This window comes from Lithobates pipiens, unplaced genomic scaffold (assembly GCF_037356315.1).
Source record: "Lithobates pipiens isolate NorthernLeopardFrog02 unplaced genomic scaffold, aLitPip1_a1.2 Scaffold_16, whole genome shotgun sequence".
In the NCBI taxonomy this organism is placed as follows: domain Eukaryota; kingdom Metazoa; phylum Chordata; class Amphibia; order Anura; family Ranidae; genus Lithobates; species Lithobates pipiens.
The window spans coordinates 628,732,275-628,747,164 of NW_027507748.1; the positions used below are offsets into that span (position 1 = coordinate 628,732,275).

Here is a 14,890-nt window from a genome sequence, read left to right on the forward strand (position 1 = left end):
TGCATAAAACATTTAAGGGTAATTTCATGAGATAATTTATGAGGGCATGTTTAGAGGCGGGACAGGGTAGGGGTTGGGTGGGACAATTGGTGGCGAGTAACCCTTGAGGCCTGGCTAGTAGCTCAGGTCTTGAAATTTTGAGCCCTGCCCTATGCAATGTTTTTTTAAATGACCGGCCTACCACCAGGAGACCCGAGCGCCCAGTCAGCACGTCTGCTGGCTGATTTGAGAGCTGAACAAGGCCTAGATGGGCTTTAATCAGCTATGGTAACCCAGAAGTTATGACCTGACATCCCTTCTGGTGTCCCCAGATGCCAACTGAGCCATTTTCAAAAATCAAAAGCATTTGAAAACACAGATCTTGGTCTATTCATCCCTATTGCTGTCACAAAGATGTTTACATTTCTTGTGACAGCAATAAGTGATTTAAAAAAAAAAAGTAAAGTGCCCCCGTCCCCCATTTTAGCACGCAAAGATGAGGGCACGCATCTGTCCTGCATACACGCACACAAACTGATCGGCCCACACATGTGAGGTATCACCACGAATGCCAGATCATGGGCATTAATTCTAGTCCTCTATGTATAAAGTGGTAACCTGTAAAGAGTGTGTGCAATTTTAAAGTGTGACATGTTTTGAGGATGCTTTGCTGATGCTGAGTAAATGGATAGCAATTTATTCTCTAGGCCTCTGCTATAAAAAAGATCATGGTGGTTCCAAGTCATTTCCTAGCAAAAAAAAATACTGATTGTTACATGTAAACAAAACGTGCCAGAAAGGGCCTGGTTTGTAATTGGTTAAGGGTGTTTGTACCATCCTGGCATCTATATATTTGATATGTTTTGAAAACATTTTTACATATTTTTGGTCTTTATTTTTTTTTTGTAAAAAAAAAAAAAAAAAAACCCAGTGGTTATTAAATACCATCCAAAGAGAACTTTTCTCTGACTCCCAATTTTTTTTTTTTTTTTTTTTATAAAATTTGAGTATGTTGCTTGACCAGATGATTGTGGGTCAAACTATCACAGGAGTGAAAATGGCTTGGTGATGTAGTATAGCAGGCTGGTACTCATCCTAGTGGTAAGACAGCTGCAGTTTTTGCATAAAGCAGATTAAGAATTTATATTTATGGAGAGGGCAGTCATATTGGATGCGTGTAACAAAATCGTTCCAGAGCTCTACTTTAAGTAATTAAAATTCGTCTTCATGAACTTTCACTTCCTGGCTGATCCCTAGTAGAGAGTTCAGATTTGTGTCAGAAGTGAATGTGTGGCCAGTAGTTGGGTGGGCCAGACCAATCCTTTGTAATTATTTTTTTATTTATGGGAATCTGGAACATTTGTGGTCTGAGCAGTTTTTCTGTCCTGTGTTTTATTTTGTGTATTTTATTTACCATGTAAATGGTGAAATTTTTTTTTTTTTGTGATTACAGGCTCAATTACCACAGCTGATGGCTCGGCGTTAGTGAAGATTGGGAACTGCACTGTAATATGTGGCATTAAAGCGGTGAGTTTTATGTATAAATGGTAGCTGGGAAAGCTGCTGTATGGAAATTATAGGCTGCCCATTGTGTCCCCAGAGACACAGCAACATTTCCTTTTGAAGTGGAAATTGGCAAGATCTTTCATTTCATTGACTTTCCTAAAGGCGTGCATTGATCTTTGTATGTCTCGTTTAACAGTTCCCACTAATTATTACTCTTCTGGTTGTGTAATATGTATTCTTCTACTCCCTGATCTTGTGTTCCCCTTGTTTCTCCCATAGGAGTTTGCAACCCCTCCAATAGATGCTCCTAACAAGGGCTATATTGGTAAGTGATATCATTCTGTGTAGGCTCAGCTGTCCTCATCAGAAGCGACTAGTACTTTACCTGTACTGGAGGTGAACTAAAAAAAACAAAAAAAAAACAAATACTACGCTTACAATGTGATTTACAGCTTTTTTTTCTTTTTTTTTTTAGTATTATACATATGTTTTTTCTGGCCTAATCATTTTGAAAAACCATATGGCATCTCCTCTTCTTTCTCTACTTCTCTGGAGGTTGGCTGTCCTGAGTGCTGCAAAGAATCGAGTTGGCCGAATGTTGCTCAGCCTTTCGGGGGAAACTTGTATTCTTTGAATTAATACGAAGCTTCCTCTGATTATCTGATAACTTCACAATATCCAGCGCAGCCAATCGGAGGAAGTTTTGTATTCAGCGATCAGTTAATCTGGATTATTTTCCGGGAGGGGGACGGGAAGTCTGAGGCTACAAACAGGTTTATTCACTGCACACAGCTGCTGCATCTGTTGGTGATATAAATTGCTTGGTCCAAACAAACTAATTAAAGTTTACTAAAAGCTGGCGATCAGCTTTACCAGCTAGTTTACAAATATTTATTTATTGTGTTTTTTTATATCTCCGTTCATAATATGTAGGTTTGTGTGTCTGATTAAAAAAAAAAAAAAAAATCTATAGCTATAGTCATCATTTTTTAAATGAACGATGACCGTATTTATCGGCGTATAACACGCACCTTCATTTTAAGAGGGAAGTTTCAGGAAAAAAACAAAAATTCGAAATAAAGAAATTTGAAGCAAAATAAGGGTCAGTGCCCATGGATGGAGCCTTATCAATGCTCATCTGCAGCCTCACCATTGCACATCAATGAAGCCTGCTCAGTGCTACGGTGCAAAGGATCAAAAAAACTCGCGGATCAAAACGTTCCTCGGATAAGATTCAAGGATTGGATAATTTTTCAGATCAGCAAAAAAAAAAAAGACAAATCTTGTTACACCCACCAGAGTTTTAGATTTCACAGTTATTTTCAACACAAAACAGAGCTTATATGCTTAAATACAGTCTTTTAACATCTAAACAGTCCGCCGGATTTACAATTTTAAAAGCAGCAGCAAACCTGCTGATCTTACATGGTTGCTAATGTGACACAACACCTGATTTTACAAATGTGTTGAAAATAACTGTGAAATCTGAAACTCCGGTTGGTGTAACAAGATGTTCGCTTGCCCCCTTCTCACTATCATTACTGTGTGGGGTGTATCAAGATGGCGGCGACTAAATGTCACTTCCTGACGAGACAGCAGCCACTGGGTGTACCAAGATGGCTGGAGCTAGGCCGATCAGCGGATCGCGTGGTGTGCCGATCTGTTGCACCCCTACTCAGTGCCCATGAAGCCTCGTATTGCCCATCTGCAGCCTCACCAGTGCCCGTTAATGCAGCCTGCTCAGTGCCAGGTAGACAGAGCTGGATCTCCTGTGTACTTGGCTCACAGTCACTCCCAGGCTTGCCTCCTACGATGGACATAATACCAGTCCAACGCTGGGACTTGTGACATCAATGCTAGGAACCATCCAGGAGGCGGGACTGGGTATGACTGGGCTGAGCCGATTACACAGAAGATCCAGTGTTCTATTGAATAGTACCTGCACATGTGCAGTATGGAAGGGCATTGCAGCTGATTTCTTGATCAGCTGGTGTGTTGTCACCATGGCGCATGTGCACATCATAGAAGGCATTTTTCGATGAGAGATACCATTTGATGGCCACAATTGAAAGCTATGCAAAGAGTGGAGGGAGATTGCAGTTGTCAGATTGTGTCTCCCTGTTGTAGGGCAGGTTTAGTCTGTGTTGCAACCTGCCCTTAGACGCACGCAAATCACGCAGTTCAACACACCAAACCCACCCTGCAACACAGGCAAAACCCGACATTGAGCACACTGTAAACCCACCCTGCATTAGCGAGGCACAATCTGACAACTACGGTGTCCCTCCACTGTTTGCGTGGCTATTAACTGTGCACGTCCAAATGGTATCTCCCGTTGCAAAATGCTTCCTACGATGTACGCATGCACTATGATGACATCACGCCAGCTGATCGGGAAATCGGCTTGAGTGCACTTCCGAACTGAACATGCGCAGGCACTTTTCGACGGCAGACACTATTCAATAGAACACTGGCTCTGTCTAATCTGGCGGCGCTCACCCCTTCCTTCCCCTGCGAGGCAGACTATATTGGTGTATAGCAGGCACCCTAGATTTGCCCCCTATTTTCATGGGGGAAAGTGCGTGTTATACGCCTGATAAATACGGTATATTAGAATGCTTCTTCAGGGATTTGCCATTTGTTTTCCTACTAAAGGTGTTTTTTTTTTTTTTTTTGTATTTTCAGTTCCTAATGTTGAACTTACACCACTATGTTCCCCACGTTTTCGGCCTGGTCCTCCAGGAGAAGAAGCTCAAGTCGCTAGTCAATTTATTGCAGACGTCATTGAAAAGTAAAGGGTTTATCTTTATTTAATTTTTTCATTTTTTCATTTTTTTTTTTTTCTGTATGAATTGTTTTTCTGGCTATAGCGGACGTGTTAATGAGCAGCTGCAGACATACCGTATTTATGGGTGTATAACGTGCACTTTTTTCCCCCTTAAAATCAGGAGAAAATCATGGGTGCGTGTTATACGGCGATTTCTCTCCCCCCCGCTGATCTGCAATGTCTGTGGAGCGCCGTTGACATTTGCAGAGTGTACTGTGTACTCGGCTCCGCTCTGTCATGCCCAGTCCCGCCTCCTAGCCTTTACGTCCCGCCATTGGCCTGGTGTTGTGTCCATCATAGGAGCCAGGCCAAGGGGCGGGATGGGGGCGTTACTGCGAGCAGAGTACACTCGGCTTGGCTCGGTCTATGCCGGCGGCGGGAGGAGCCGACGATCTCGGCAGCGGTAAATTTAAAACTAAACCATGCTGCAATTTTGGGGAAGGCTGCAGTGGGACAGTGGAAGGCTACATTGATGGGCATTTAAAATGTAAGGTTTTTTTTTCCTTAAACTTCCCTCCGAAACTTGGGGTGTGTGTTATACGCCGATACATACGGTAATTACAATCTGTCAGTAAACAATACAGTTGTTGAAACAAAGTACAAGGGCTTAAAGCAATTGCATTTTATCAAGTATGTAAACTCGGCCCAACCAAACAAGTGTCAGCTTTTATATGTCTGACTAGAGTGATGTGAAACTATAGATTACCGCAATTTGCCTTTTGCTAAGTGAAAGAAATGGTCTCCCTGACAGATTACCAAGGCTTCTCACATTCTTTCTAGGTTGTACTTTAATTTGTTATCCTATAACAGTTTTACTCAACTCCAGTCCTCAAGGCGCCCCGACAGGTCATGTTTTCAGGATTTCCATTATTTTGCACAAGTGGTTTGATCAGTATCACAGCCATTTCATCTGAGGGAAATCCTGAAAACATGACCTGTTAGGGTGCCTTGAGGACAGGAGTTGAGAAACACTGTCCTATAATACAATACAGCCTTCCACTAATGTTTTGGTGTGTTCTGGAACCTTTTGAAAACGCCTTATAACCAGTAAGTCTTTAACCTCTTCAGGTCCGCTGGAGTCCAGTGACGGGTTCCGTAGACCAGCGTTTCTCAACTCCAGTCCTCAAGGCACCCCAACAGGTCATGTTTATAGGATTTCCCTCAGATGAAACAGCTATGGTAATTACTAAGGCAGTGAAACTGATCAAATCACCTGTGCAAAATAATGAAAAGCCTGAAAACATGACCTGTTGGGGCACCTTGAACACTGGAGTTGAGAAACTGTCCACCGACTCCGACCAATTGTTCAGTACACAGGCAGAATGCTTTTCTGCCCATGTAAACAAGACAGATTGCCTTCTCTAAGTAAAATAGTAATAGTGTCAGACTGAGTATTTATTATTATTATTATTTTTTTTGTAATAACGATTAATATCTGCTACAAATTGATAATGCCACCAGTTTGTAGCTAGCGGGTCAAACTTGTGCTACACCATTACAGTAAAGAGGTTGTAAACCTGTCTGTGGAAGTTGTACTTATAGGCAAGCCTTATTCTAGGCTTACTTATAAGTACTGTAAATATCTCCTAAATGCCGTTTAGGAGATATTTACTGTGTTTTGCACTGATGTCATTGGCGCATGCACTGTGAAGAAATGGCCCTTCGTGTCATTTCTTCACGAGCGAGTGCCATGACTGGTGGCTCCTGTGTGCATGCGTGGGAGTTATGTCACCCGGCTCCAGCCAGTCACAGAGCCGGAGTCCGCAGCCCCAGAAGGAAGACAGCCAAACATGGATGTGGCCTGCAGCGGATCCTAACTTATTATTATTATTATTATTATTTTTTTTTTTTTGTGCAATGCAGCACTGCGTTGCTTTAACTGACAATTGCACGGTCATGCAAAATTCTACTTAAACAAAATTTGAGGTATTTTTTACCCACAAATAGAGCTTTCTTTTGGTGGTATTTTATCACCCCTGTGATTTTAATTTTTTTTTTTTGCGCCATAAAGCTAAAAACATTTTTTTGTACTTTCTACTATAATACAGATCCCCAAAAAATAATTTATTCATCAGTTTAGGCCGATGTATATTCTACGTATTTAAAAAAAAAAAAAACGCAATAGGTGTATATTGATTGGTTTGCGCAAAAGTTATTGCGTCGACACACTATGGGATAGATGTTACTGTTAATTGTGGCAATCTGCGATTTTCATTTTTTTTATTTTGCGGCGGACAAATCTGACCCCAAATGGCGCTTTTTGGGGACCAATGACATTATTACATTGATCAGTGCTATAAAAATGCACTGATCAATGTAAAAATGACACAGACAGGGAACGGGCTAAATTTGGGGGGGGGGGGGGGGGGGTGTCGATCAAGGGGTTAAATGTGTTCTAACTGTATGGGGGATGAGCCGCCAGGGACATGAGATCACTGTTCCCAATCACTGGGAACACAAGATCCCTGTCATGTTACGGAGAAATGCCTTGTTTACATAGGCAGTTTCCCATTCTGCCTGTGTACAAGGCGATTGTGGGTTGCCAGCGGACATAGAGTCCGTGGGACCTGTGACGTGCTCGCCCGCTATCCTTGTACGGACTGGTAAGTCAGTTCGCGCAGGAGAACCGACCTGCCGCAGTAGATCTGCGTGAGGTCAATAAGTGGTTAATGTAGGGAATGCATTAAGGTGAAAAAAAGGTTTTGGTTTTAGAACCACAATTGCTTGAAAAATTGCAAATCGCCAGTGTGACATTAACCACTTCCCGACCAGCGCACGACGATGTACGTCGACAGAATGGCACGGGCAGGCATATTGGCGTACATGTACGTCCAATATTCGTTGCCGCCGTGCCATCGGGAGCGCGCCGCCGGCGGCGCGCTCCCGCGCTGGTCGGGACCCCCGTGAGTCCGGTCGTGGGACCCGCGGACTCGATCGCCGCGGGCATCCCCGCGATCGTCTCACGGAGCGGCCGAATGGAGGAAATGCTGTATAAACAAAATTTTCCCATTCTGCCTAGCAACTAGTGACGCTGATCTCTGCTCCATGTGATTGGAGCAGAGATCAGTGTACACTAAATGAAAGCCCAACCCCCCCCCACAGTTAGTAACACACCCCTAGGAACACTTAACCCCTACACTGCCACCCACTGGTTAACCCTTTCACTGCCAGTGTCATTTACACAGGAATCACTGCATTTATATAGCAGTGATTACTGTATAAATGACAATGGTCCCAAAAATGTGTCAAAAATGTCCGATGGGTCCCCCACAATGTCGCAGTCACAATAAAAATCGCTGATCGCCGCCATTACTAGTAAAAAAAAAAAAAAAATAATAAAAAATTATTAATAAAAATGCTATAAAACTATCCCTATTTTGTAAACGCTATAACTTTTGCGCAAACCAATCAATAATCGCTTATTGCGATTTTTTTTTTTTTACCAAAAATATGTAGAAGAATACGTATCGGCCTAAACTGAGGGAAAAAAATGTTTTTTTTTATATATTTTTGGGGGATATTTATTATTACAAAAGTAAAAAATAATGCGTTTTTTTCACAATTATCGCTCTATTTTTGTTTATAGCGCAAAAAATAAAAACCGCAGGGGTGATCAAATACCACCAAAAGAAAGCTCTATTTGTGGGAAAAAAAGGACGTTAATTTTGTTTGGGAGCCACGTCGCACGACCGCGCAATTGTCAGTTAAAGCGACGCAGTGCCGAATCGCAAAAAGTGGTCTGGTCTTTGACCAGCAAATTGGTCCGGTCTGAAAGTGGTTAAAGTGGATCTTAAATGAGCACCTCAAACTATAAAAACACAATTTTAATTCCTTTTTTATTTTATTTTATTTTATTTTTTCAAATCAAACTCTCCCATCCTTCTGTGTGTCTGTGCTTTATTTTGTTGAAATCACTTTGAAAAGCACTTTTCTAGCATTTCTACTTGCTACCATCTTAAAGCGCCAGTGAACTCTTTGGGGGGGGGGGGGGGGAGAAAAAAGTTTCCCCCTGCAAAGAAAAGGCATAATATGCTAGTATGCATCGCATTGGCTGGGGCACACAGATCTGAAGGAATGGCACTGGTATTCTGAGCGCATGCACCAGTGGCATCCCCGGCTGCTACTCGCTAGAATATCTCCTATAACGGTGCACATTTAGGAGAGATTCCTTTTACCTACAAGTACGTTTTGGTATAGGCCTACCTGTAGGTAAAAATACAGGAGAGTTTACTACCACTCTTAAGGGCAGATGATTCATGTACATATACAACATGCAATCCATCTACCCTTAGCTCAGACATGAAAGCAGGAGGGTGTGCTCAATGGAGAGACCCCGCCTCCTCTCCTCCATATGAAAGAGAGAAAATGCCTGTGAAGACTTCTGGGATACTTTGACACCATTTTGACGTAGGCCAGAAAAAACAAGTAGATATGATGTATCTTTCTATCTATTTACTAATGCTAGTTCATGTTGATTAAGCCAAATTCAGCTTTAATTTGGTCACATCACTTTATAATACTTTTATTTCTTGTGTTTAGTTCACAGATGATACTGAAAGAAGACCTGTGCATTGAAAATGGCAAAGTATGGATGTGTTGTATTTGTTTTTTTTCACATGTGATGCTGTATTTACACTGCCGTTTCCTGGCTAGAACTTGCCGCATAGTGTCACATGGTGCATGGTGTGAACTGAGGGCAGTCCTTCACATACGGAATAGCAGGAAGCTGTAATGCTCTTACAGACTCTTCTTCCAGCATGGCTTCTTCGTGTTTTAGTGTTTTTTTTCATATATTTCAGAATCCAACTGCAAAGTAACCACCCATAACTGACATCGCTTAACCACTTCCCATCCAAGCCAATTCTGACATTTCTCTCCTACATGTAAAATTCATCTTTTTTTTTTTTTTTTTTTTTGCTAGAAAATTACATAGAACCCCCAAACATTTATTTATTTATATATATATATATATATATATATATATATATATATATATATATATATATATATATATATATATATATATATATATATATATATATATATATATATTTTTTAGCAAAGACCCTAGAGAATACAATGGTGGTTGTTGCAACTTTTTAACTCGCACGATATTTGCGCAGCAATTTTTCGAACACGTTTTTTTTTTTAGAAAAAAAAAAGTTTTATGCTTAAAAACAAAAAAAAAAAAAAAAACAGTAAAGTTAGCCCAATTTTTTTGCATAATGTGAGAGATGAAGATACGCCGAGTAAATAGATACCCAACATGTCAAGCTTCAAAATTGCACGCGCTCGTGGAATGGCACCAAACTTTGGTATTTAAAAATCCCCATAGACCACGCTTAAAATTTTTTTACTGGTTACATGTTTTGCGTTACAGAGGAGGTCTAGTGCTAGAATTATTGCTCTCACGCTAACGTTCGCAGGGATACCTCACATGTGTGGTTTGCACACCGTTTTCATATGTGGACGGGACTTGCGTATGCGTTCGCTTCTGCGTACGAGCTCACGGGGACAGGGGCGCTTTATTTATTTTTTTTGCTTTTTTTTTTTTTTGTTTTTTTTGTTTTTTAGTTTGACACAAAAAAAAAAAAAAATTATTACTTTTATTCCTATTACAAGGAATGTAAACATCCCTTGTAATAGAAATATGGCACGATCGGACCTATTTACAGTGAGATATGGGGTCAATAAGACCCCACATCTCACCTCTAGGCTGGGAAGCTTAAAATAAAAATAAAAAAACATCGCGCCCGGCCTCCGAACGATCATAGAGACTCCGGGGACGATCTGGTCCACCGGAAATCTCTATGGTATTATCCGGGGGCCAGCGGATCCTGTGACCGACTCACCGATGGAAGCAGTGAGTCGGTAGAAGCACCGGAGGGCGGCGGGATGGGGGGGGACGTCACCTCCCGTAAGAATGATCAAGCGGCGGAACATCTCCGGCTGAAAACGCTGATATCTGAATGATGTCTGTGGCCTCAGGCATCATTCAGATATAACCACCGAAAGCCATCCCTGGACATCCTACCAGCACAAAGTGGTTAAGCGTTTGTTCAGTCTGTGTCACTGAACGGCAAATCCAGAAATCCCAATTTTTTTTCTGGAAAGGCAATTCTGTGTTTTGTTTTTTTTTTGGTTTTGTTTTTTTTCTCCCTTAGACACATAAAAAAACAGATGCATGCAGCTTTGCATGCTGAATTGAAAACGCATCGCAGGTGATTCCGTCAGAATCGGCGACCCTTCAGATTAGGTAACAGAAGTGACATTCCGTCAGTTGCACATGTGTTCCATCACTACCAGGTTTGCTAATCTGACAGAACACCTGCAGTCAGAAGAATGCAGTGGGCATCTTGCTACACCCAGCTACATCTTTCATTTCAGAGTAATTTTAGTTAAAAAGTGAGCGTATATGACTAAATATAGTATGTTGACATCTGTGATGCTGTTTGGATGTTTCATTTTGAAAGCCTAAAGGTTTAACGCTGAGGAGTGCGGGGTGTACCAACATGGCCTCTGCCACCTTCCTACTGCTCTTGTCCAGCTTATTTCAAAACAGCATCACAGATGTCAACATACTATATTTATATATGCTCATTTTATTGCTAAAATTACGCTGAAATTCAAGACATAGCTGGGTGTAATAAGATGTCCGATGCCGCCTTCTGACTACAGGTGTTCTGTCAGATTAGCAAATCCGGTAGTGGTGGATGCATGCGCAGCTGATGGAACGTCACTTCAGTTACCTAATCTGACGGGTGGGGGTTCCAAATAATTTTCTAGCAAAAAATAAAAAAATACTGATTTTAACTTAAGTGTCAGAAAAAGATTTATACTTTAAGTGGTTAAACTTCTTGCATTTACAGGTGGTTGAAAGCTTGGCAGACTGCCCAGATTACAGTGCCTTGCGAAAGTATTCGCCCCCCTTGAACTTTTCAACCTTTTGCCACATTTCAGGCTTCAAACATTAAATGTTATATCTTTATTTTTTGTGAAGAATCACCAACAAGTGGGACACAATTGTGAAGTGGAACGAAATCTATTGGATTTTTTAAACTTTTTAAACTAAACCTTGCGTTAATACTTTGTAGAGCCACCTTTTGCTGCGATTACAGCTGCAAGTCGCTTGGGGTATGTCTCTATCAGTTTTGCACATCGAGAGACTGAAATTCTTGCCCATTCTTCCTTGCAAAACAGCTTGAGCTCAGTGAGGTTGGATGGAGAGCGTTTGTGAACAGCAGTTTTCAGCTCTTTCCACAGATTCTCGATTGGATTCAGGTCTGGACTTTGACTTGGCCATTCTAACACCTGGATACGTTTATTTGTGAACCATTCCTTTGTAGATTTTGCTGTATGTTTGGGATCATTGTCTTGTTGGAAGATAAATCTCCGTCCCAGTTTCAGGTCTTTTGCAGACTCCAACAGGTTTTCATCCAGAATGGTCCTGTATATGGCTGCATCCATCTTCCCCTCAATTTTAACCATCTTCCCTGTCCCTGCTGAAGAAAAGCAGGCCCAAACCATGATGTTGCCACCACCATGTTTGACAGTGGGGATGGTGTGTTGAGGGTGATGAGCTGTGTGGCTTTTTTACGCCAAACATATCGTTTTGCATTGTGGGCAAAAAGTTTGATTTTTGGTTTCATCTGACCAGAGCACCTTCTTCCACACGTTTGGTGTGTCTCCCAGGTGGCTTGTGGCAAACTTTAGACAAGACTTTTTATGGATATCTTTGAGAAATGGCTTTCTTCTTGCCACTCTTCCATAAAGGCCAGATTTGTGCAGTGTACGACTGATTGTTGTCCTATGGACAGACTCTCCCACCTCAGCTGTAGTTCTCTGCAGTTCATCCAGAGTGATCATGGGCCTCTTGGCTGCATCTCTGATCAGTCTTCTCCTTGTCTGAGCTGAAAGTTTAGAGGGACGGCCAGGTCTTGGTAGATTTGCAGTGGTCTGATACTCCTTCCATTTCAAAATGATCGCTTGCACAGTGCTCCTTGGGATGTTTAAAGCTTGGGAAATCTTTTTGTATCCAAATCTGACTTTAAACTTCTCCACAACAGTATTACGGACCTGCCTGGTGTGTTCCTTGGTCTTCATGATGCTCTCTGCGCTTTCAACAGAACCCTGAGACTATCACAGAGCAGGTGCATTTATACAGAGACTTGATTACACACAGGTGGATTCTATTTATCACCATCAGTCATTTAGGACAACATTGGATCATTCAGAAATCCTCGCTGAACTTCTGGAGTGAGTTTGCTGCACTGAAAGTAAAGGGGCCGAATAATTTTGCACGCACCACTTTTTCAGTTTTTTATTTGCCAAAAAAGTTTAAAATATCCAATAGATTTCGTTCCACTTCACAATTGTGTCCCACTTGTTGGTGATTCTTCACAAAAAATTCTAATTTTATATCTTTATGTTTGAAGCCTGAAATGTGGCAAAAGGTTGAAAAGTTCAAGGGGGCCGAATACTTTCGCAAGGCACTGTATGTGTTTACACAAGAAGTTCTATCTTTGATCCAAGAAGTAAGCATTAGTTTCAAGTTCTAAGCTTGGCAGATTGCCCAGGATGCTTTCTTTTGACAGCTGGGTGAGCAGATAATCTCTCCACTTGTTTAAATGAAAGAATCGCCTACTCTCAGCAGGAGAGATTGTCAGGGGGGGTGAATCGAGATCGCAATTTTTTTAACGATTAATCGTGCAGCTCTAGTGAGAAGCATTCAGGTTGACCCAATTTTGTTCCAGCAGCAGCCATACTGCTGCTTGAATACAGTGCTGCCATGTCTCTAGTTTGGGTGATTTGCTTCAAAGTATCTGTGGGCATGTAAGATGTCACATGGGGTGCCTGTTTTGGGATTCTGGTGCCCAGTATTCTCAGTGCTGGGGCTGGAATTGTTTGCACTTGTATGCTATGAGATTGTGAATGGAAGGAAAACCTTTTTATGTCATGGTGCTTACTGCCATGGACCAGCAGTAGACTGTTATAGTACTTGCTGTCATTTTTGTTTCTAGCTGGCATGGGTTCTCTACTGTGACCTCATATGTTTGGACTATGGCGGGAATCTTCTGGATACCTGTATGTGTGCGTTGGTGGCTTCATTAAGAAATGGTAAGATCCTCATCTGCAATTAGAATGTTTGTTTGTTTTTTAAAGACTAATAACTGTTGACTTGTGGGCCATCGTGCACAATATCTTTTCATTCACACTAGAATCTTGGGTTTAGGTTATTTAAATGTAGGAGAATTTATCTGGGAAGTATAAACAGATTGCTTTCCTGGACAAACGTAATTCTATTTTTCTCTAAATGCAGGTAAATGCACAGATTTATTTTTGTTATTTATATAGAACTGACAGTTTTACACAGCTGTGTGTATGTATGTGTATGTATGTGTGTGTATATATATATATATATATATATTACACATTTTTTTTTTTAATCAGTCCCACGCTTCAGAGAGTTTACAGTCTAAGCTCCCTAACTAACGCTAATACATACACCTATTAGGTGTGATTTATACCTCTTAAAAAAAAATCATTCTTTGACTTAAAGAAATGTCCTTTTTTAAATGCATATTATTGCAGGTTTGTCACTGCCAGTGTGAATAAGGCAATATTATTAAATGGCACAAAGACATTGTGGACGATCTGTGAAAGATCAGTGACGAGCTGTGAAAATATCTGCTCAACTGTACCACTTTTGATTTCTCTGGTCCAGACATGTGTTCCTGCAGCTCTTTCCTGTGTCAGTGAGGCGCAGGAAGGCAGAAGGATGCACAACTGCAGGGCTTTGGGAACCTATGGGTGATGTCACTGGTCCTAGCTGTTGTTGAGCGCTCACTGATGCAAGGGAGCCAGAACTGCAGGATCATGTAACTGGACCAAAGCGGGCTGCAAAAAGGTACATTTACTGATTTATTTATTTTATTAACGTATGGGAGAGGGAAAGGGGACGTTTTTAAGAATAATTATAGCTGGGCAGGACTTCACTTCCATAGACTAGGCTGTCCAGCAAAATTTTGCGTGTTCAGACAAACCATTTTACACGGATGGGGTGTTGACAATGATCAGCTTTGATTTATGTAAAATCTTTATCCCAAAAGAAAAAATAAGACCTGTTGCTGTAACCGCCTAAAAATTGTTAGCAGGAGTTAAGCTTTTAAAGCTAAACTCCAGCTTTTTATACACTTTCCATAGTTTGGCCTTCACTAACGTGGGGCTGCTCAATGTGCTGCATAAACTGTATGTGGCTGAGGCTGTGTTTTGGCTTGGAGCTGAGAATTCTTTTCTCATACCTGGAACACCGTAGAGCAGTGGTTCTCAACTCCTGTCCTCAGGACCCACTAACAGGATAACTGAAATGCATCACAGGTGATATCATTTGCTGCTCAGTGTTTGCAGCTTTCTAGTCTGCATCTCCCCAAGGTAATACTTAAAATATGGCCTGTTAGTGGGTCCTGAGAACAGGAGTTGAGAACCACTGCCGCAGAGAATGTGATCGGCGCTGAACCATTCGGAGAAAGCATTGCATTCTAGCAATGAATACAAAGCTTCCTCTGATTGGCTGACTCA

At 41.4% G+C, this 14,890-nt stretch overlaps 1 protein-coding gene across 2 annotated transcripts in view; it reads left to right on the top strand.

Annotated features, from left to right (window-relative positions):
* The window catches only part of EXOSC8 (exosome component 8), a 51,959-nt gene that overhangs the window by 20,425 nt on the left and 16,644 nt on the right, over positions 1-14,890 (top strand). For both annotated transcript variants that reach the window (XM_077484165.1, XM_077484166.1), the window contains 5 exons: positions 1,433-1,506; positions 1,765-1,810; positions 4,171-4,276; positions 8,852-8,897; positions 13,333-13,429. In XM_077484165.1, coding sequence (XP_077340291.1) covers positions 1,433-1,506; positions 1,765-1,810; positions 4,171-4,276; positions 8,852-8,897; positions 13,333-13,429 — 369 coding nt within the window. The remainder of the gene's footprint in view (positions 1-1,432; positions 1,507-1,764; positions 1,811-4,170; positions 4,277-8,851; positions 8,898-13,332; positions 13,430-14,890) is intronic.